The sequence below is a fragment of the Dipteris shenzhenensis genome, chromosome 17, assembly GCF_047967505.1.
Source record: "Dipteris shenzhenensis isolate YYH24624 ecotype China chromosome 17, Dip_SZ_1.0, whole genome shotgun sequence".
NCBI lineage: Eukaryota > Viridiplantae > Streptophyta > Polypodiopsida > Gleicheniales > Dipteridaceae > Dipteris > Dipteris shenzhenensis.
In genome coordinates this window covers 15,383,802-15,408,135 of record NC_141612.1, presented here as the reverse complement: position 1 = coordinate 15,408,135, position 24,334 = coordinate 15,383,802, and the positions used below count along the sequence as shown (strand labels likewise).

The window sequence follows — 24,334 nt, the reverse complement described above, 5'->3', positions numbered from 1 at the left end:
TGGTTCTCTATGGATGTCCAGCTTGGGCGCCCGCCTATTGTGCAATGTACCAAGTTGATATTAATGGACTTCAATTTGTTGCTTTAACAGTGAACTGTGAGAGCAGCAAACAAGTTACAACAATCAACTTTGAAGTTTGAATTCTCATGGCTCCTCCACGCCCTGATGCCCAATCCCCTTGGTGGAAGGAAGTGGACTTTCTAAATCCCGAGGAGTTGCTTGCAGGAGGTTCACAAAAATGGACATGCCGCTATTGTGGCCAGCCAAAGACTGGCAGTTTAGTGGAGTGAAAGCTCACTTGTTAGGAGAGCAGAACAAAGGCATTAGCATATGTCCTTCAGTGCCAGAAAATGTTCTTTCACGCTTAAAAGCATTGGCAAATGCATCTAAGCATGGTGCTCGAGCTTTTATGCCTGTTGGAAGTGCAGTGTCTACAAGTATCAACAATGCCTTCCATTTCAGTTGCCACTTCCAGTCTTGGGAAGGGCAAGAAACAAGCTTCCTTCGCTGCCACTTGGCACCCTGGGAGGAAGGCAGAGGTAGATGATGCAGTGGGGCGTTTTTTTTATAGTGGTGACATTGCCTTGAATCAAGCCCGCAATCCTTATTTTGTGGATATGGTGAGGGCTATTGCAGCTTTTGGTCCCTCTTACACACCGCCATCTTATGAAGCCTTGAGAACCAAGATTTTAGAAGGAGAGAAGCACAACATAGAGCAGGCTTTGAAGCTTGTTAAAGAGGAATGGAAGACATTTGGTGCTACCTTGATGGGTGATGGATGGAGTGATACATGTAGTCGATCTATTCAGGGCATAGTTGCATATTGCAGGGGTAAGTCATGCTTCTTGAAGTCCATTGATAACTCAGAGGGCAGAAAGACAGCAGAGAGGTTGGCTGATTTGTGGAGTGAATCTATTAATGAGGTGGGGGCTGATTATGTCATTCAATTCATAGCAGATGGGGAGAATTCCAACAAGGCAGCAGGTCGCATTTTGGAGGCACGTTATCCTAAGCTCACTTTTAGTGCTTGCATGGCACATTGCTTGAATAACTTGCTGAAGGACATAGGGAAGCTTGCTTGGGTTCATCCAATAATTGATGTTGCAAAGGATATTATTGGTTTTATCACACCACACCACCACATTCTTGCAGTGTATCGTAAGCTTGACTCCAAAGACCTCTTGAAGTATTCAGAGACACGTTTTGCATACAACTTCATCATGTTGGAGCGTCTTCTAGAGGTAAAAAATGCTCTAAGACAGCTTGTTGTGTGTAATGAATGGGAGGCGTGGATATTATTGGTTTTATCACACGACACCACTACATTCTTGCAGTGTATCGTAAGCTTGCGTCCAAAGACCTCTTGAAGTATTCAGAGACACATTTTGCATACAACTTCATCATGTTGGAGCGTCTTCTAGAGGTAAAAAATGCTCTAAGGCAGCTTGTTGTGTGTAATGAATGGGAGGCATGGAAGGAATCAAAGAGTGCAAATGCCTTGGAATGCAAGTCTTTATGCTTATCTGATGCCTATTGGGAGGATGTCAATCATATGGTGAAAATAGTGAAGCCCATCATCCTTTTGATGAGGCTTATGGATAGTGATGAGCCATGCATTGGCAAAATTTATAAAAGGATGGACAAAATGATTGAAAATGTGAAGGAGGTGGTGACTAATCCTGATAGGAAGCAAGAATTAGTAGACTTGGCAATGGAGCGGTGGAACTCCTATCATTCACCCTTGCATGCTGCAGCTTATGTCTTGAATCCAGAATTTCAAGGTAACAAGCAAGAGTCGGATAAGGAGGTGATGCGAGGATGGGAGAAGATACTGAAGCAAATGGTACCAGATGCACAAGAACGAAGGCAAGTAAAGGATGAGTTGGCTTTTTATAGGAAGAAATATGGAATGTGTGGCTCTAAGGATGCACAAAGGGACAGGTATATTGTGGGATCTGCTCTATGGTGGGAGGATTATGGGGTTGATACACCTTTGTTGTGAAGGAAAGGGAGTGAGTGAGAGCAAGAGAGATTGAGAGAGCAGGAAGCTTGGAAGCTGAAGACGTAGTTGCAATAGAATAGAGCAAGAGAGTACAACTCAAAAGTGAGAAAGATAAGGTTTTGTCCTAGTGACAAAACCTTAGTAATCATTAACCATAGTTAGTGAACTAACTGCGGTTAGGGGGAAAAACCTCTTAAAGAGGGAAAAGTGCCCCTAACTAGCTTATTATATTACATTGGTCACTGCTGAATTATATCTATAATTCTAACACCCCCCTGCAGTGCCAATGTCATGTACAAGGCTGATCAACCACCAAACGGATGTAAGTTCAGGGCACTGCGAAATGCCTCAAACTTCTCACGTGGTAGCGCTTTGGTGAAAATATCTGCAACGTTGTCATGTGTGGACACAAAGATCATACTGATCTCTCCTGCATGCAACTTCTCTCTGACGTAGTGATAGTGAACCTCAATGTGCTTCGTGCGAGCATGAAACACTGGATTCTTTGCCACTGCAATGGCACTCTGACTATCAGTGAGAATTGGAGAAGGACCCTCCAAAGACAGATGAAGATCAGCAAATAAATGTCTCAGCCAGACACATTCAACTGTTGCTGTGAAAGCTGCCCTGTACTCAGCTTCACATGATGAGGTAGCCACTGTAGATTGTTTCTTGCTCAGCCATGAAATGCAAGATTTACCCAAAAAGAAACAATTGCCACTAGTGGACTGCCTAGTGTCATAATCACCAGCCCAATCTGAATCACTGTAGGCATGCATCTGCAAGTCACCCCCCCTGGGAAATAGTAAGCCAAAAGACTCGGTGCCCTGCAAATAACGGAAGATGCGCTTAACTGCCTGCCAATGCATAGTTTTGGGGCTGTGCATGTACCTGCTCACCTGAGATACTGCAAACTGAATGTCAGGTCTAGTGTTGCAGAGATATATGAGGCATCCAACAGCTTGACTGTAAAGTGTGGCATCAACTGATTCTCCTGCATCATGCATTGTGAGTTTCAGCCCCGACTCCATAGGAGTGGCTATGGGCTTACACTCTTGCATGTTAAATCTGTCCAAGAGTTTCTGAACATACTTGGACTGAGACATAACAGTGCCACGTCTCTCATGAGAGAACTGGATCCCCAAATAAAAGTGAAGCAGCCCCAGATCTGACATGTCAAAGTTGGTCTGCAAATCAGCTTTGAAATCTGCAATTTTTTCTTCATTGGACCCTGTGAGCAGTAAGTCATCGACATAAAGAAGGATGACTAAGATTTCCCCCCCATCCATCTTGATGTAGAGGGTGCTCTCAGTAGGACTATTGTGCAGCCCCTTGCTGGTCAAAAAGGCATGTATCTTAGCATACCATGCACGAGGGGCCTGTTTCAGCCCATATAAAGCTTTATTGAGCTTGCATACTTGAAGTGCATTTGCTGTAATTTCAAAGCCCGGAGGTGGTTTGACATACACCTCTTCCAGCAAGTCCCCATTTAAGAAGGCTGTTTTTATGTCCAACTGATGAACATTCCACTCAAAATGTGCAGCCATTGCAATAACTGATCGGATGGTGGTCATCCGGGATGTAGGAGCAAATGTCTCCTCATAATCTATGCCCTTTTTCTGAGCATAGCCCTTAGCAACCAGCCTGGCCTTATATCTGTCAATGGAGCCCTCTGGCTTCCGTTTGACTTTAAATACCCATCGTGTGCCAATAGCATGTTTACCCTGCATGTTTACCCTGTGGCAAGTCCACAACATCCCAAGTCTGATTTTTTGCAATGGACTGCAACTCATCGTGCATGGCATTCATCCAATGCACATTACCTTTTGCCTCTTCAAATGTGGCAGGCTCCTCCTCATCAAGGAGAGTACCTGCATATGCTGATTCAACTGAATTAGCACCTTCCATGTGCCTTGCTGCACTGCGAGTCCTGCCAGGTAACGGAGCATCAAGTTTACTCTCCCTGAGAGTCTGTAACAGCCAGTTTGGGACTGTTTTTGCTGCATGTATGTCTGCAATTTCTTGCTGCACCACTTGTTCCACTGCCTGTGGAGGAGGCAAGACATCCTATGGCGGAACTGAAGCATTTGAAGGTTGCTGTAAATTCTGATTTGGATCAGAAAAATCAGCAGAGGAACCCAAAGCAATGGGTAGCAACCCTTGAAAGACATCCTCTGAAGATGAAGGCATTTGAAATTCAGCCTGAGTGTGAGCTGAATTTTCAGAAAATATCACATCTCTACTTACAATGATTTTGCGTGTAGCAGGATTGTAGAGACGATACCCCTTGCTTTCTGCACTGTATCCAACAAATATGCATTTGATGGCTTTATCTGACAATTTGTGCCTAAATTCAACTGGCACATGTGCATAGGCAAGGCATCCAAAGACTCGGAAGTGATCCACTGAAGGCTTCCTGTCATTCCAGACCTCAAAAGGAGTTTTTGTTTTTAAAGCCTTAGTGGGAGCCCTGTTCAAAATGTAATTGGCACACATCAAACCCTCTAGCCAGAATTTATGAGGCATGTGTTTGCTTTTCAGCATACATCTGTCCATCTCCATGAGAGTTCTATTTTTCCTCTCAGCTTTGCCATTTTGCTGAGGGGTCAGCCTGACTGTGAGCTGATGCACAATACCCTTTTGCTTGAGAAAAGCATCAAATTCTGCAGATAGGTATTCCCCACCTCTATCCGTGCGTAATGTCTGTATCTTGAGTCCGGTTTCATTTTCAACCATGGCTGAAAAGTGTTTAAACACTGTGAACACTTCAGATTTCTTTTTCAGCCCATAAACCCAAGTAAAATTGGAGTAGTCATCAATAAATGTGACAAAGTAGAGATGACACCCAATGACGGAGTCCTCATGGGACCACAGACATCACTGTGTATAAGCTGCAATTTGCGAACAGCTTTAACTGAACCATCCTTCTTGAAGGGGAATCTATGCATTTTACCTAAAATGCACCCTTCACAGGCATGTGGAGGAGGTATCTCAAGAGGTGGCAATGCATCAACCATTGAAAATTTCTGAAGTGTCATTAAGCTGTTGTAATGCATATGGCCATATCTGGCATGCCATAATTCTGCATTTTGCATGGCAGCTGTAGGGGTAGAAACTGCCAGAGCATGGGCTGCTCTTTTCTCAAAAATATCAAGCTGAAAAAGCCCACGCAGCAAAGTACCAGATAACCTTAAGGCATAGTTAGCTTCCCTGTCTCGGACAGCACATTTGTCATCCTCAAAGATGACCTGAAATCCCCCTCTGTTAAGAGTGGACACTGAAAGAAGATTTTTGGTTATGCCAGGCACATATAAGACATCTGAAAGTCTGAAAATTGAGCCATCAATTGCAGTGAGCTCAACCTCTCCTGTGCCACGTACTGAATATGAGGAGTTGTTGGCACAAGTGACTTTCTTACCAACAGGAGGTGGATGCAAGGAAGTAAAAAGACACTTCCTAGAAGTGATGTGCTTGGATGCACCGCTGTCAAAATACCATGTGTTCAGTGTTTCATTAACACTGAAAGCAGAGGCATCTGTAGAAGAGTCAAAGCTGCAAGTCAAAAATGCATATGTATCATCACTGCAAGAGGCTGTACTATCCCGAGCATCTGGAACAGCCAACCTAGAATCTGAAATGCAAGATAAAAAGGCATAATCTTGACCAACAAAGTTGGCTGTAGCATCCCCACTGTCAGATGCACAAGGGGCTGAATCTGAAACAGCCATTCCTGAGCTGTTTTTCTTTTCTTTTGCAATCCTTTTCCTGCATTCTGCTATGTGATGACCTGGCTTTTTGCAGTAGTGACAAAAACCCTTCTTTTTGGGCTTACTTGCATCACTTTTAGCCTTTTGTGAAGGCTGTCCTGACCCACTGGAAGGCTGATTTGCTGCTGTCTTTGCCTGTCCCTTTGTTTTTTATTTAAATTTTGAGAGCATGGCTTGTTCACCTGCACGTGAAGCCAAATTTTTCCTGGTCTGCTCTTCCTGAAGCAGAAGTCCTATCAACTCATGAAAAGTGAGAGGATTTGCACCCCCCCTCAATGATAAATTCAGCGAAGTGTGAAAGCTGAGATAAGACTCAGGAAGAGAATTCAGAGTGGTTGTAATCATCTCTGAATCAGGAATAATTTCATCTATGTTTAACAATTGCTCTCTGAGATCCTGTAGCTTTGTGAGGTGGACTGACATGGAGTCACCCTCCTCCATATGTGTATTGCTCAACTCTCTTTTTAAGAAAGATACCCTGGCATCATTCCGTGCTGCATACATGCTTTCCAAAATATCCCATGCTGCCCTGGAGGTCTTACACGACCGGATATGCGGAATGATTGATCTTTTCACTGAAAGAGAGATGCATGACAAGGCTAAGGCATCCCGTGAATCCCATCTCTTCTGCTCTGGAGTATTGACTGTAGCTGCACCAACAACTTGTCTGCAGCTGCACCCTGTGCACGACCTCTTCCACCTCCTTGCTGAGGAGGGGTAGCAGGTGCAATATCTGCTGGTCAGATTTCATCCCCATTGACATAATCCCATAAATTGCGAGAAATCAGAATATTACGTACCATGAAACTCCAGAGGGAGTAGTTGGTACCATCCAACTTGTCTTCCTGTGAAAGACCACCGAACTGGAACTCATTCTGATTTTGATGGGCCATCTCTGAGAAAGAGATTGAAGCAGATACAAAGCTGAATTCCCTTACTGGGAATAAAATGCACAACTCCCAGAAACACAGCCAAGCACGGGCTGTATATGCAACTTAGATTTCTGTACTTGAGCTGTCAGAAATCTGTCCAAGCATCAAACACTCTCCAAAATCTGCCAAAAGTGTTCCAAACACTCCAAGAAAGGCAGTATGTACTGAATACTCCAAAAAATGCTCTCTCAACACAAAAGCCCCAATTTGTGGCTGAAAATTGCAGCCAAAAAGGGGCAAAATTACTAAAAGCCCCAAATCTGCAATTTTTAAACAAAAGCCCCAAATTTCAGACTAGATCTGCAATTTTGCTCCAAATGTAGCTCCAAACTTGCATAATGATTGCAATGTCTGCAATATACAAAATAGAGCTCCTGCGAGCTTCCCCTCCCCCCCTCGCCGTTAGCCCCTACCTCCCCCCTCGCTCCCCCCCCTCGCCGCGACCACCTCCACCCCTCCCGTCCGCCCTCGACCCCCGCCCCCTCTCCTCCCCCCCCGCCGGCACCCCGCTACCCCTCGCCTCACCTCCGCTCCAGCCGCCCCTCGCTCCATCCCGCCCCCTCGCTCCATCCCGCCCCCTTACCTCCGCTCCATCCCGCCCCCTCGCTCCAACCCGCCCCTCGCCCCCGCTCCAACCCCCCCCTCGCCGCCGCTCCAACCGCCCCCTCCGCTCCATCCCGCCTCGCCTCGCCTCGTCCCCCCCCCCCCCTTCTCTCCAGCCCGCCTCGCCCTCGCCCCGCCTCCGCTCCATTCCGCCCCTCGCTGCTCCCTCGCCATCCACCCCGCTCCAACCCGCCCCCTCGCTGCTCCTTCACCCCCTCGCTTCACCCGCCTCCGCCTCATTCCGCTCCCCCCGCCCCCCCGCTTCACCCCTCCACCCCCGCCATTCCAACTTCACCCCCCCCCCGCCCTCCCGCCCCCTTCCGTACTCCCCGCATCCCGCAGCCTTCGCCCCGCCCTCCGCTTCGACCCCTCCGACCCTTCATTTCGCCTCGCCCGCCTCACCCCCAGGCTCCACCGCCGCTTCATCCCCTTCTTGGGTGGCAGCCTGTTTTTCTTCATCGGAAGCTTGCAGTTAGTCTTGGCGGTATGGCGGCCCCCAGCCCGGATCCGGAGGCCCAATCGGACCCTCCCTCTCCAGATGCCTACCGCGTTATCCTGACAGAGCAACAATCATCCCGTGTTCAGGAGGTAGCCAGTGACTTTGCTCGTACCTCTGTTTACGGTAGAGTCATTGGACACTCCCCCTCCAGGTCTACCATCAGGGACTGGCTCCAGTCCACTCTCTTGCTAGAGGATGGCCATATTGAGGAGGTGGCCCTTATGGGAAGGGGCATCTTCTGGCTCAAACTCTCCAGTGAGAAAGCTGCGAGCAATCTGATTGCCGGTTCCCCCACATCGGTGGATGGGAAGATCATCATGATAGTCCCGTGGTACCGTGGTTTCAGCGCAGCGGATTTCGATACTCGGTTCCGTATACCTCGCCACCCAGTGACACTAGTTTTTCCAGGGCTTGCTACTGAGCTGCGGCCGATTGTCAGGGACTTGGGCTCCCATTTTGGCTGGGTTATGCACGACACCTTTGCCGACGCGGTGACCACGGCAGGAGCTCCCCGAGTCCGTGTGGCTGTGGCGGATCCTGCGACTCTCCCTGCAGTGATCGAGATCGTGACAGGTGCCGGCAGTATCACCCAGAGCATGATAGTCACCGGACAGCCAGGTCAGTGCCTGCGGTGCCATGGCTTTGGGCACTTGGCGGCTGCTTGTCCACGTTTTGCCAGCTCGTCTCGACCCTCCCCGCCCCCGCCCCCTCCGCCCCCACCTCCCCCCCCCGGACAGCCACGTCAGGAGGAGCCGAGGCAGTCGGAGCCTGGGCCAGAGGTAGTGGGCGGTTGGACCGAGGTTCGAAGGAAAAGAGGAAAGAATAAGAAGATTTCGGATAAAGGCAAGGAGGCAGAGGTCACCCTTCCTGCAGCAGCACCCCAGAGACCTGACAGGCAGATGCCCCAGGGACCTGGGAGAGCTTCTTCTTCGACGGCAGCCCGCCCTCCACAGCCTCAGATCCTCCTCTCTCCCACCCCCCCGCCTTCTCCCCAGTTTCCCCCCCCTTCGCCCGCCCCGCAGTTTCAGCCCCCGCCTCCTTTTCCTCAGTCCCCTCCCCCTCCCCCTCCCCCTCAGCCCCAGTTCCAGATGCATCCCCATCCCCCTCCCCCCCCTGCTCCCCTCGCCCCTCCTACAGAGTTAGCTGCACCGTCGCCTTCCCAGCCGAGTGCAGCCTCCGCTCCACCTCCTCCACCTTCTCCGCCAGTCGCCTCCGTGGAGCCCGAGTCGCCTATCCCGCAGCCTCCTCCCCCTCCCCCCCCGATTGCAGGACACCCGGAGTCTGTACCACCAGTGGAGCAGGTTTCCCTTCCCGCTAGCCCCTCAGTGGCAGACTCAGCTGGGTCTCAGCTCCAGGAGAGAGAGCTCCCTCGAGACTTTTACAGATCTGGCCCCTGGGACTACCTGGATGTGGCCGACCTTGGGACCTTCCCGGCTTGTCTCGACATTAGTATCTTCATGCTCCGCAAAGGGGCGGATGGGAAGATTGCTGCCTTGGCTCCCAGGGATGGCCCTAGCTTCGCCTTCACGTTCCTCAGCGATGGCACCGAGACCTGGACAGACGACTCGGTGTGGGAGGCTCTCAGAGAGCAGACACACGCCCAGATCTGCTCCTGGATAGGCCCGTCCGGTGGGCAGCTCCTCGAGACTCAGTGGTCCGAGGGCGATGTGCGCTTGCGGTGGCGTTGCGCTGCCAAACGTTTCCGATTGATCGTGATCCTCAGACCCCCCCTGGCATGGCCTCTTCCCCAGGATGTCAGAGCTTGGTCCCAACAGAAACTCCGAACCTTCTACGGGATGACCACTTCAGAGATCTCGAGCTGGCTCGAGAAAGCATTTGCTCATGGCACTAGAGGCCTCTCGCCATTGCTGAAGGTGTTGAAGAACGGGCAGGACGACCCCGTCTCCCCCTCCAAACCTTCTCACAAGCGGCAGCGCCTCCACTCCGATATGTCTGATTCTTCTTCGACTTCGACTGCGAGCAGACAGCTGTTCGCAGCCCCCCATCCCTCTCCATGAGCCTACACCTCGTATCCTGGAATGTGAACGAGTTTCACTCTTCGAGCACCCATGGTCCCAGGAAGCTCATTTTGCGTCAGGAACTTCAGCCTGCAGTGATTGGTCGATTGGATGTACTGCTGCTCCAGGAGCACAAGCTTTCTGCGGCTCATGCCCGTAGCTGCGGGAAGGTTCTCCCTGGACGCTCCTACACTTATTGGGAGCCTTCGATCGGCGCACAGGGGAGGAGCGGGGGGGTCTGTACCTCCGTGTGCGAGCAGTTAGCCCAGTCAGTTTTCGGTCACGGCACGTTGATCCCAGGCCGAGCCCTTTGGGTAGGCCTGAATTTGGAGGGATCCAAGATAGGAATCCTCAACATTTATGCTCCCACAGACCTCCGATGCAGAGCCACCTTCTGGAGGACACTTACAGGGATTCTTCCAGACATGGATTCCTGGATTGTTGGAGGAGACTTCAACAACCTGGAGACCTTGGAGGACCAGCAGGGTAGAGATCCGGAGTTCACAGGTATGGCTCAGGCAGAGCAGTCAGCTTGGGACTCTTTCATCTTCGCGACAGGAGGGAGGGACAGTTGGAGAGACCCGTCCTTCCGGCGTTGGCACGGGAGCCTGGACTTCTCTTGGGGCTTCCGCAGGGAAGGAGGCAGACTCCTGGAGCGGCTTGATAGGTTTTATGTCAGTGATTGGGCCATCAGCAGAGGTGGCCAGGCGGGCATTGTTCCAGGGACGACACTCTCCGACCATGCGCCTGTGCTCCTTTCATTAGATTCGGCAGCCCAGACTCTCCCCCCCCGATCATGCAGGATTCCCGATTCCATCTTCTCGAGGGTGGACGTCCGTAGCAGCATTTGCAGTCTTTGGGACAGAGACTGGGGGGAGGGCGTGGATCTGGTAGACTCGGTCGCGCAGGCTCTGCAGGAGTCCAGCCAGATCTGCCAGCTCGCAGCCCTACAGGTTCGACAGGCTTGGTGGGGCAGAGAGAGATAGCTCTTCGGAGGGACCTCGCCTCCATTCAGCGACTTCAGCAGTCTTCCCCGGGCTCGGAGGAGCTTCGGATCCAGGCCCTTCGAGCCAGAGCCCTCTTAGAGGAGACCCTCCAGCGTCGCTCCGAGTTCTCCTATCACGCCTCTCTCTCCTTCTGGGCCCGGAAGGGTGACCGGATGTGCAGGGAGTTCTTCAGGACACACGGCCAGAGAGCTGCAGGTGATCAGCTACGGAGTCTCAGGACAGCGGATGGTCACATTGTTACGGACCCGGGGGAGGTCCTGGGGTTGGCCACTGACTTCTACAGGACCCTCTTCCAGCAGGAGCCACTTGCCCCTCGTGCTAGTCGTGACCGTGAGGAGGTGTGGAGGCACATTCCATCCCTGGTCCAGCCTAGCATGCAGGCGACGTTGTTGGCGCCGTTCACCTCGGATGAGATGTTGGAGGCCTTGATGGCTATTGATGGGCAGAAATGCCCAGGTGAGGATGGGCTACCCGAGCTTTCTTCACCTCCTTCTGGGACCAGATCCATCAGCCCCTCCTTGCAGCTCTGCAGGGGATTTTCAGCAGCGGTCAGATGCCAGAGAGCCTTTCCTCGGGACTGATTTGCCTCATCCCGAAGGGAGGAGATAGACAGGAGATCCGCCAGTGGCGTCCGATCACTCTCCTTACCACTGCCTACAAAATCCTCGCCAAGATGATCAGTGCCAGAGTTCGACCTCTTCTTCCAGACCTCGTCCATGACACTCAGACAGGCTTTGTCCAGGATCGCAGTATCCTGGATAATGTCTTCACCTTTTCAGAGGCGGCGGAGTGGGCTCAGTACAGCGGATCACACCTTGCCATTTTACTTCTCGACTTCGAGAAGGCCTACGATCGCGTGGATTAATCCTTTTTGGAGGGGACTCTGGAGCGGCTAGGTTTCCCGGCAGGCTGGATTCAGGGTATCTCAGCTTTGTACAGGACAGCGTCTAGCAGAGTCATCATTGGACGCAGGATGGGTGAGCGATTCAGCTTGGAGAGATCAGTACGTCAGGGCTGTCCCCTGGCTCCTTATCTGTTTCTCTTCTTCGCCGAGGCCATGACTTACTACCTTCGGGCGAGGTCCACAGGGCTCAGGGGTGTTCGCCTTCCACTCCGGGAGGACACGGAGCTTCTGGACTCAAAGTACGCAGATGATACAGCCCTTTATGTCCAGGACGATGAGAGGATGCTAGAGAGGGTGCGGATGGCCCTGGAGGTTTTCTGCTCGGCCGCTGGTGCGAAAATCAACTGGAACAAATCAGTTGGTTTTCTCACAGACCCGGGGGCGTGTTCTCAGTGGGGGCGATTTCTGGGCTTCAGATGGATTCCACGTGGACAGACAGCTAGATACCTTGGCTTCCAGGTTGGCCTAGACATTACGCCAGCTCAGCAGTTTCTCCCGGTGCTAGATTCCATCCGACGAAAGCTGGCTTTCTGGAGCACTGCTAAGCTTTCCCTTGCAGGTCGTGCTTTAGTAGTTAACCAGGTCCTTCTAGCCACGGCTTGGTATGTGGCTTCCTGTTGGTGCTTCTCGAGATCCAACGTGGCACAGCTCAGGAGGTTGGTTCGGAACTTTCTTTGGTCTGGGGAGGATGGGCATAGAGATACCAGAGCCAGGGTTGCTTGGCAGACAGTCATTCTTCCGCAGGCTGAGGGTGGTCTGGGGGTCATTGATCCAGAGCTTCAGAGTCAGGCCTTGTTAGGCAAGCTTATCATCCGCGGTTTGACCCCAGGGGGGCAGACGTGGAAGATGTTACTTCAGCAGGGAGTCGGCTCTTGTGTCCCGCGCCGAGGTGGAGAGTGGCTACCGTCCTTCAGGTGGATCTTCACTTCCGCCCCGCTCACTCAGCCCCGCTCCCCACTCGTTCGTAGCCTCCTCATGGTTTGGAGGCGGCTCCGTCTCAGTCTCATTCAGTCCCAGCCCAGCTGTCAGGAGGAGATCGATCGCCAGCCGCTCGTCTGGAATGGGCAGGTCAGAGACGCCGAGGGCCTTCAGTTGGGGGAGAGATCACATATCAGGTGGGACGGCTGGATGAGGGGGCCAGCCCGGTCCCTTCGAGTTTGGAGGGATACGTACAGACATCTGGAGATGGCCGATCTTGCAGACGCAGCTGGAGGTGCACGCGGAGTCCAGGCGAGACGCACGGAGATCGACGGTGCGATCCCAGCCGCTTGGTTGGCTCCACCTGAGCCTCAGGTCCTCATGCCTGGAGACACCCACTGGCTGGGACAGTTCACCCCCCGTGGCATCCCACTGGTGGTCGCAGGACGTTTGGATGACTCCTCTATCGCCTTCTTCGCGGTTTCAGGGGATGGACGACTCAGGAGAGAGGATGCGCTCATCGACCCCCTACTCCCGTGGCAGAGGGTTAGGGTCGTAGGCCTTCTGGGGAAGGTCTGGCATACCGACCCTAGTATCGAGCAGGACCAGTTGCAGCTTTGGCGTCTTTGGCTCTGGGAGGGGCGGGCCTTGTCAGAGCTTGAGTGGGACCCAGGAGAGTGGTGGTGGCCAGAGATTGTGACAGGACAGGGGCCGACTTCCTTCTTCGCTTACAGCACGACTCTGGGCAGGCGAGTTCTCGGGAGGATGCAGAGCCGCCCCCCCACCCAGCGTCCTAGCTGGTACGCACAGGGTATCTCCAGGTTCTTTTTGCAGGCATTCTGGAAGGCCTTGTGGGAGAGCTGGCGGCCGCGGAAGATCTCATACTTCCTGTGGCTTCTTACCCACAAAGGTCTTCCAGTGGGGAGCTGGTTGAGGCAGATAGGCCAGGACGGTTGCTGTCAGATTTGCCATGCGGATGAGGAGTCACCAAAACACTACCTGTGGAGCTGCACGCGCGCCCAGGAAGTGTGGAGGTGGACTCTCGGGCTTCTTACTCGTGCAGCACCAGAGCTAGGAGTGATTACTTGGGGCGCGTTCTGTTGGTGCAGCACCGCACCTGGTCTTCATCACTTGTTCGAGGCATGCCAGCAGGACCCCACTTTCCTTATCACACAGGGGACGTGGGGGCCGCTCGAGGGTATCCCACAGCACCTAGCAGAGGCTGATACAGGAGTTCGGGAGAGGCAGCCAGTCTGGGAGATTATCAGCAGCATTACAGGATGGCACATCTGGACCTCGCGCTGCGCGCAGATCCTCGGTGGCACCTCCTTATCGACTGCCCAGATCATGGCGGAGATTTGGAGTGAGATTATTCATACCCTCAGAGGCCAGTGGGACCAGATTCAGGGAGACTCCCGGGCTGGTCAGGAGAAGCGGAGACGCTTCCTCCAGGCTTGGGACACACAGAGCCTCTTCTTCGAGCAGACTACGCAGGGCCTTCGGTGGCACTACTCACCACCCCGATGGCTGTTCATTCACACTCAGCATATCCCTCCGTGAGAGTATGATTTATTATGCTACCTTTTGGGCTGCGTCCGGTTTGTGAACGCAGCCCGTCAGCTATAAGCTGACCTCTTGTATCTTGTTCTCGAAGTAATATAATTAGCACTGTTTTTTCGGCCAAAAAAAAAAAATATACAAAATGCCCCAAATGTACTCCAAGACAGCTGCACCAAACTATGGTTTTCTGCAAGATGAGCCTGCCCAAGAACACCTGTGGCTGAAGGCAACCGGTGTAGATCTGCAAGCACAGATCTGAAAGTACAGAAGTGCACGCAAAACTAGGAAGGGTACAAGTGGTACGGTACAGTACGGACTGTACGGTACAGTTTATACGGGCAGTACGGCAAGGTTGTCCAGGTGCTCCTGCGCAAGTACGACGATGTACGGTGCTATACGGTAGAAATGTACGGATTCCTGCGCAGGTACGACGAGCAGATACTGTACGGCTGGTACGGCTAGCAGGTACAGTACGACGAGCAGGTACTATACGGGACTGTACAGTAAACCGTACAGTCTGGCGACGATGTACGGAGGCAGAACGCTGTACGGAGGCAGACGGCGACACGTACGGAGGCAGACGGCGAATTCCCTATAGTCGTACGGACTGTACGGACAAGTTGGAGCAGGGGGAGTACGTTGAGGGAGCAGGGAGCCAGAGGCTCTTGAACCCGCTCTGATACCAAATGAAGGAAAGGGAGTGAGTGAGAGCAAGAGAGATTGAGAGAGCAGGAAGCTTGGAAGCTGAAGACGTAGTTGCAATAGAATAGAGCAAGAGAGTACAACTCAAAAGTGAGAAAGATAAGGTTTTGTCCTAGTGACAAAACCTTAGTAATCACTAACCATAGTTAGTGAACTAACTGCGGTTAGGGGGGAAAACCTCTTAAACAGGGAAAAGTGCCCCTAACTAGCTTATTATATTACATTGGTCACTGCTGAATTATATCTATAATTCTACCATGTTGCAGAACTTGGCTATCCACATTTTGAGTCAAGGAGCAAGTTCCTCTCCTTGTGAGCGCTTGTGGAGTAGCTTTGGGCACATTGCATCAAAGAAGAGGAACAGACTTGGGACACAAAAGGCAAGTGACCTTGTGTTTGTGCATGCAAACTTACGTTTGCTTCAAAAGATAAATGCTGGGTACAGCCGTGAGGAATTCATTGGATGGCAAGAGAAGAATGGTAAGGCAACAGGCCAGCAAATCATTCCTGTGGTGGGTGCATCCATGGATGATGTTGGAGATGACCAAGAAGATGGAGATGATGAAGAGGAGGAAGAGGGCAGCAACCACAATGCTGCAGATTTAGATTGATCATTGATGTTGACAGTGTTGAGTGGATCATGCATGTAGCAGCTAGTTTTTTAAGTTCTAGGAGCCTCAGTGGTAGGAGGTGTCACTCTTCTTTTCTTGTATCCAAATTCAAGATTCCAAGACTCAAGATAATCTCATATGTTTGTGCCTTGTCTCTGATGGACTTTGCTTTTGTATGTCATTGGCAAGCTATAATGATTAATCTAGATTCTATTATCAATGATTACTCGTGAACTATGTCCTGAGTCTTGAGTCCTTAAGGCTTACTCCAAATTTCAAAAGCAATTGCAATGTTTTTGAGTCTTGGATTCTAAGTTTAAGCTTTCTAATGTATAGAACAGTATGTTTGTTTATGGGTATGGTCCCGTTCACGTTCCCTAGGATTTGGGCGTTCCCGTTCCGCAAGGGGTCGACATTCCGTTGCCGTTCACATTCCCTAGTAACTATGATGGCCTGCTCACCAGCCTGTGTGGCCATGTTCTTCTTGGTTTGCTCTTCCCTTTGGGCCTGAATTTTGAAAGCATGGCCTGCTCACCAGCCTGTGTGGCCATGTTCTTCTTGGTTTGCTCTTCCTGCAAGAAAAGTCCTACCAATTCGTGAAAAGAGAGAGGATTGGCATCCCCCCTCAATGACAAATTCAGCAAGGTTGGAAAACCGAGATATGACTCAAGAAGAGAATTCAGAGTGGTGGTAATCATCTCTGAATCAGGAATGATCTCATCCATATTCAGCAACTATTCCCTCAAATCCTGAAGCTTGGTGAGGTGAGTATTCATGAATCACCCTCATCCATATGTGTGTGAGATAGCTCTCTCTTCAAAAAAGAGACTCTGGCATCATTTCTGGCTGCAAACATGCTCTCTAAAACATCCCAAGCTGCCTTCGAGGTCTTGCATGACCGAATGTGAGGAATGATAAACCTTTGGACTGAAAGGGAAATGACTAAAAGAGCTTGTGCATCACGTGAATCCCACCTTTTTTGTTCCTGTGTGAGAGCCACTAAGGCAACAGCTGCTGGCCCTATCACTTGTCCTGCACCTTGACCTCTACCCCTTCCTCCACCTTGTTGAGGAGGAGTTTGAGGTGCAACCACAGTTTCTGGCCTTGTCTCATCTCCGTTGACATAATCCCCAAGCACGGCGCATTTCTTCAAGAACTCATAAACTACAATGACCAAAGGGAAACCGTGTTTGCTTCCACCGTGTGTTGGAAGAGGGACTCCTTGGTTTGGTATACTTACGCACGCACACTATATGACATTCCAAATCAGCCAATCCCTGACCTCTCACATTTGCCACGCCCCACATCATGTACCCTCTTCACTAAGGGGGGAGTGAAGGACACCGCAATGAAACTTCATAATGGCCGAGCGAAGGATCATGAGAGACTATGCACTGAGTTCATTGCATATGGCCCATATGGGATTAACCTCCTAGCCCTGATCTTAGCAAAGCTTTTCAATGAAGCAGTTTGTTGGGGTTTCCATGCACTTGGACCATTAACACTATTTCACCCATCCACAAGGCAGGGGATCCCATGAGCCCGGAGAATTACAAGACCATTATGATTGGACATGTCATGTCCAAGATTTATGCATCAGCCCGCTCACACTTTCACGATCCGCCGACCAAGGAGCTGGTCCCTCACCAGATCATTCAGGCTGAGTTTGGGTCATCCCCATTACAACTAGATACTGCATTTCAGGTCATCACGTATCTGTACCGAGTCAAGGAGTATGGGGATTACACTTCTGGGTGCAGCAGGCTACCATGGTTAGCATTGTCCTCCTCTATGGCTCTCTCAGCAAGAGGGGACCAGAGAAGCTAGTATGCGCGCACAGAGAGATGGTTCAAGTGACTAGGGCTCCACATGGATAGATATCCTCCCTTCCAATACAGTATGGACGCTCTGTTCTCTCCCCTCCTATCACATGAGGTCAACCAAGTCATCCGCAAGGATCTCTTACAGCTACACTCATTCCGGACCTGGCTGGGACCGAGCGAGCTTCCAATGAAGCTCAGCTTCTACAAGGACCACTGCTTGCATATCACAGAGGAGGGGTTCATTCACCCACCAGGATACACGCAGATCCACTTACCCCCCTCACTGATATTCTCTATTGGGCAGTTGTGGGTCTCTTTCCACAGACTTCGTATCGAGAGTGGCACAGCAGAGGGCCTACCCAAGGAGAGGCGCATATGCACATTGTGTGACGTACAGGAGGTGGAGACAGAGGAGCATTTCATCTTCAGGTGTCCTCTTTACTATGAGATCCGAGGGCGTTTCTACTGCCTCTTCAGAGATAGCTCTGTGGTTTTGTCTAGGTTCCTCTCCTATCCAGACCAGAGATGCTTGGCAGCTTTCATTCATGAGACAGTCAAACACCGCGAGAGACTACTTCGATCACGGAGACAGGAGCAGACTTCTTCCTTGGCAGATCCCTCTCAGAGCTCTATCACAAAGTTCTTCTTGCCAGATCACATGGACCCGCATGAGACGAGACCTCGACATGATCGTGGCCCAGAGCCAGCGACTCGACAACTCAAACAGAGGGTTGACGCGCAAATTACACTTGGGGATATCCCCTCCCTGTTCAGAGTCGGAGCCCAACCGACAGAGGTACTGTAGCCCTCTCAATGACACAACTGTGGACCAATCCCCATGTGTCGAATGAGGTGTTCCATCTGCTCCCTGGGAAGCGCCTTCGTGAAGACATCTGAGATGTTGTCGTTGGTCAGGCAGTATATCAACTCTATGACTTCTTTGTCGATGAGTTCTCGAACAAAGTGGTAGTGGACCTCGATGTGCTTCATCCGTGCGTGAAACACGGGGTTGTTGGCGATCGCTATGCAACTCTGGTTATCGCACATAACCACAGTCGCATCTTCTTGGGCCACATTCATGTCCTCCAAGATCCACCTGAGCCACAATGCTTCACGCACCGCGTACAGGCAGCCCTGTACTTCGTCTCTGTAGATGAAAGGGGGACAGTAGGTTGTTTCTTACTCAGCCATGACACAACTCCTTATGAGAGTAAGAAACAATATACAGAGGTCGATCTCCAAATATCAATGTCACCTGCCCAATCACTATCACAGGAACCTCCCAACTCAACGCCTTTGGTATAAGTGATGCCGTAGGTGTAGGTATCCTTCAAGAACCTTAGCACCCTCATACCTGCGTCCCAATGATCCTTCTTGGGTGTGGCGGAAAACTAACAGAGCAATCCAACTCCGTAGGAAATATCTGGTCGGGTATTGGTGAGGTAAAGCAAACTCCCTACCAAGCGTCACTACAGTGATGAATCAACCGGCTGAGATGGATCACACACACTCAGCTTCATACTAGTTTCCATGGGAGTCACTCTTGCTATGCAATTTTCCATCTCAAAGCATTTGAGCAGTTCCCTGCAATATTTCTCCTATGAAATAAAGATACTGCTCTTTCCCTGCTTCACCTCAATCCCAAGAAAGTAGTGAAGTATGCCTGAGTCAGTCATCTCGAACTTCTCCATGAGAAGTCGCTTGACCTAAGCAATCTTCTTCGTATGATCCCCAGTAATGATGAGGTCATCTACATATAGAATCAATACCAGCCACAAATCCCCCTCTGTGTTGAGATAAAGATTTTCCTCTGATGGACTCCGTTGAAGCCCGATCTTCTGAAAGAAAACATCTATCCGCTGGTACCAAGCTCTGGGGACCTGTTTCAGCCCATATAAGGCCTTCAGTTTGCAGACTTTTGATGGGGATCCTGGAATCTGAAATCCTAGTAGCTGTGCCACACATACCTCCTCCTCCAGGTTACCATTCAAAAATGTAGACTTGACGTCCATCTAAAAAATAGGCCAACTATGATGAGCAGCCAAGGCAATGACTGCCCGAATAGTCACCATCCTAGCTATGGGGACAAAGGTCTTGTCGAAGTCAAGTCCTTCTCACTATGCATAGCCTTTCACCACCAATCTTGCTTTGTACTTGTCCAAGCTCCCATCTGACTTGAACTTAAGCTTGTACACCCATTTAGTCCCGATGACCTTCCGCTTGGTTGGTTTGGGCACTAAATCCCAGGTGTCATTTTTCAAAATGGTATCCATCTCTGTCTGCATGGCTTCTTGCCACTCTGGAATATCCTTCGCCTCCTAGAAGGAACGTGGCTCTGCAAGCTGAGCTACCAAAGCGTAGTTCATGGAGGGAGTCTTCATGTTTTGTTGAGACCGCCACGCTTCGGAACTGCTCTCGGGAATGTATGTGACCCGTGAGTCTGCTAACGTCTTCAAATACCATTGAGGTAGCTTCTTCTCTGATGGAGGTGCTTTTGATGGAGTTGACTTGGGAGCTAGCTCTGAAATGGCATGCTCTGCCTCCTCCTCCTCCTCGAGGTCTTCAGTCGGCTCCACCTCTCGGATGGTGACCTTGGGTAGGGGTAATGCCGGAAGTTCTAGAACCTCTTCTGCAGGCTCTGGCTCGGTCTTCTCAAAGATCACATCCCTGCTCATAAGGATCTTCTTCTTTTCCGGGTTGAATAGGCGATGGGCCTTAGACTCTTCATTATACCCCACAAAGACACAGCTCCGGCTATTTGTCCGCTCATCTATATGTACATGCACAAATGCTTTAGAACCGAAAACCCTTAAATAAGATATAATGGGCTTCTTACCATAATAAGCTTCGTATGAAGTCTTATCATCAACAGGCCTATCTTTGTGACGGTCCTGTGCTTCCTCTCAGCAACTCCATTCTGTTGAGATGTGAGCTGTCTGTTAACCCCGTGCTTCTTGCAGAATCCATTGAACTCGGTAGAAGTGAACTCTCCCCCTTTGTCGGTGCAGAAGGCTTTGATTACCTCCCCACTCTCCTTCTCTACCTGGGCCTTCCAGTCTTTGAATTTCTCGAAAGCCTAATATTTCTTGGCTAGGTAGAATACCCACGTCATGCGACTAAAATCATCAAGTAATAAGAGAGAATACCGTGAACCTGCGAATGAATTTGTCGACATTGGGCCGCAGATGTCGGCGTGAACCAACTCGAGCGACTTCTTGGCCCGTGTAAGGCCTCCTGTGGGAACTTGTCCCTGTGTCGCTTGCCTTCCACGCAAGCCCTGCAGACACGATCATTGCCTACAATCGGTAGAAGTCCATTCACCATCTTTGTCTTATGCATCTCAGAGAGAGTGCCATAGTTGATGTGACCGAACCGCTCATGCCATAATCTGAATCTTTCATGGTCCCCGTGCACCAACAGAGCGTTGAGCCGATATAGCCCATGCTCCTCGACACCTTGAGCCACCACCTGTCCGTTTGCCTTGGATGTGACAGTGACCTTGCAGTTGTCGAATAAGACCGACATATTGTGCTTGTCCATCTGACTGACTGCCAACAGGTTTTTGAACAAACTTGGTACATACAGTACACCGGAAATCAGCTCCTCATTTCCTGCAGTCGTGATGAATGGAATACTACCGACACCCTTCACAGGTTAATCACTTCAACACTTATTTACAGCTCACGAAGCATATATCACAACCATTAACCATTGCATGATCACCATTTGGCATTTACCCATTTGTTCACAAACAAAACCACTGAAAAAGGGATGGAGGCTAGAATGTCCCTGCTCAACAAACATAGACAAGTGCACCCGATTGGCCCCAAACACCGTGGCGCCCCTTTCGGTATTTCTTTATATTTCACAATGAAATGATTACAAGTTACATCTGGAAGACCTTCCCTGCAACTGAGCATGCAGCCCCAATTCACTGAGCCTTCGCAAGGCTTTCAAGCATAGAACACCATCACATAAGTGCACTTGACCCATAGGCTCAATCCAAAGGCATTCTCTTTTCCGAGTGCAATTCCATTGGCTGTCCAGATGCAATCACACTGCACCCTAGCTGCACTCTCTTTGAGTGGTTTCCAGATGGTATTCACAAAGCTTTTCAAAGCTCCAAAATAAAATCAGCCCCCAATTCACTGAGCCTTCGCAAGGCTTTCAAGCATAGAACACCATCACATAAGTGCACTTGACCCATAGGCTCAATCCAAAGGCATTCTCTTTTCCGAGTGCAATTCCATTCGCTGTCCAGATGCAATCACACTGCACCCTAGCTGCACTCTCTTTGAGTGGTTTCCAAATAATATTCACAAAGCTTTTCAAAGCTCCAAAATAAAATCAGCAAAGTACCCAACCAAAGAATGACTCAGGTAGCACTGCCTGGGTACCTGTGAACCAAGAAAGAGGCGGCACACGAGGCCAACCAATAGCTTATGGCAAAAAGAAATTGCAGCAGCAAAATCACAACTCACCAAGCCCTGAAAACTTGAACCAAGTCCTCAATCGCCAAGAGGACATAGTAGCCAATGCCCAATTCCATTCTCAGCCAAAGAGGAGTGCAAAGGCATGAAGAAAGAGCATTTACAAGAGCAGACCAGCAAGAATTCCACTGAAAAATGCGGAAAGAAGCACTTCTATCGTGAAGAAGTGGAAGTTCTTGGGCTCAAAAGGAGCGTGCTTCAGAGAGGAATGTATTGAGAAGGTTTTGGAGAAGTTTCATCGTCGAAAAGTTCTCCAAAACTGAGAAAAACCAGTCAACCAACGCGTGGGACCACTCGAAATTCAACAGCACTGTCGCTCTAGTCGGGCCAAGGCACCTTGCCCTCGTGTGAGTCGTGCTCTAGCTGCGTGGGTCATCGTGACAACTGCCCTGTAAAAACTGCACCCAAGTATGTATAGGACTGCACAGTCTCCATTGGCTGACTCTAGTATGTAAAACTATGTCGGTGAAGCACTGTGTAAGAGGTGTTGAAGATCATGACCTTGGTCTTCCCAAGGTTAACCATCAAGTCTCTCTCTCTGTAGAACACCTCTAGGGCATCTAGATGTCTTTGTAGTCCCTCTGCCGAAGATGACAAGAGGACGATGTCACCTTTAACGGACTCGTATAGGCTCACCACTCCCCAGATCAGAACCTCTGAAATCTGCATATCATGTAGTCTCCTGATCATGCGGGATCATGGGACAGTGTCGAAGGCCTTCCAAAAGTCTACAAAACAAGCGTAGACTTTCTGGCGTCTCGACCTCGCCTCCTCAATGATAGCCCTCAAGGTGAAGATGTGGTCGAGAGTGGAGTGTTGTCTCTAGAAACCTGCCTGCCCTAGAGCGCACTTTCATGAGAGTGTGATAGTTCCCAGTATCCATGGGGTCGCCTGCCTTGTGTATCGGTACTATGGTGGTGGTACTCCATGAGGATGGAAGCAGTGACATATGGCATGGTTGAACATCTGTGCTAGTACCGGAGCCAAAACCTCCTGTCCATGGTCAAAATGCTCAATCCGTAGTCCCTCGTGGTCCTGTGCTCTCCGATTATGAAGCCAGTTGAGTGCAGCCCGCACATTCTGTGCAGTGAACAAGTGGTGGTGGGCCATGGCATAGTGGACATATCAAGTAGTGCCTGCATCGGGACATCATAAAGGGAGCATGCATAAGTGTGTCAAACACCTGGGTCTGTGATGGGTATAGGTGGCTTCCCCTCCGATAGAAACCCCCAGCCAATGGTGGGATTCCCCCCTTCGAAAAGAACCGATCCCCTCGTCCATCCTATGGATGAGGAAAGCCCGCCGCTTACGATGTGTCAGTTGTCGTGAAATCCGTCGTGCCTCGGATGATGTCAAGTGGCCAAGGGCTCGCTCGCGTGTGAGGTGAGCTCTCATCTCTCTGCACTCATCATCATACCAAGGATTCTGTGGCATCTTCCCTAGTAAGGCGCCTACAGATCGAGTCGTGGGGAAAGACCTGATGGCTGCATCCATGACTATTGTGGAAAGGGTGTCTGTGGAAAGGGTGTCTAAGGCGTAGGCGAGGTCTACAACATCTCCAAGTAGTAGGACTGGAAGTCCCTTCGCCAAGTTGCTCACATAAATGGGATCCAGGGCACGATCAAAGTAGACATGTATACGAGTGGGCGCGGGGGGACCCTCTCTGTGGCTGGCATAGTGGTAGAGATACAAAAGGCTAGGTACGAGTGATCAGCACCGAGTGGGGGAGGGGGCACAATAAAGTCATATATCCATGAGGCAAAGGCCAAGGGACCCAATAGGTAGTCTACTGTGCTTGTCCCTCCGCCATGTGGGAAACAAGTGAGACCACCGGATGATGGCCATCTCTGTAGACCATTGTATATGATCAAGTCATGAACAGCCCCTAGCTCAAGTAGATGTCGTCCATATTCTTTCATCTGTGGTGCATCTGCAGAGTGTCTCACTATCCCGAGCTCAGCTGCATCTGGTTCTGGTACTATGAGGGAATCCAATGCAAAGTCCAGTAGGCCCACCTACCTATTCCCTGTGCGTGCATTGAAGTCACCAAGAAGCAGGATGTCCCCCTGCCTGGAAAATTCAGTGATATCATCCTAAATAGACTCATATGGACTGTGCCCTTATGTGGTGACCTCACGTGCATAGGATGAAGTATCTAGAGGGAAATAACACATTGCTATGAGAATCGGTCGTGCGTCTGGTAGCTGAACTCGTATCCACATGTGTCGCGCATGCTCCTCTCTCCGTGCCACTGATATGAGAGGTCTCATGTGTGATCTAAAAAGGATAGCCACTCCCCCTGAACCTCGCACACCAGTGTCTCTCCTCGTCTCCTTCCTATGAGATGACTCCCATGTATATCCTGTTACGGTGGGCAATCCTCTCTCGGGGCTCTCATGTGTCTCAGTGTAGAAGACCATGTCTTTGTCAGTGTATGTCTCCGAGAAACCACCTGGATCAGACCATAGTGTGCCATTGCAATTCCACACTGCAATTCT

At 50.5% G+C, this 24,334-nt stretch overlaps 2 protein-coding genes across 3 annotated transcripts in view; one reads left to right on the top strand and one right to left on the bottom strand.

Moving 5' to 3' along the window:
* The window catches only part of LOC147891732 (ARM repeat superfamily protein), a 99,873-nt gene that overhangs the window by 40,852 nt on the left and 34,687 nt on the right, over positions 1–24,334 (bottom strand). The window lies entirely within an intron of this gene.
* Positions 1,637–15,523, top strand: LOC147891733 (uncharacterized). The gene is made up of 3 exons (XM_087387949.1): positions 1,637–1,995; positions 11,014–11,023; positions 15,179–15,523. Exons 1-3 carry the CDS (start codon positions 1,637–1,639, stop codon positions 15,521–15,523), a joined length of 714 nt encoding a protein of 237 aa, XP_087244075.1.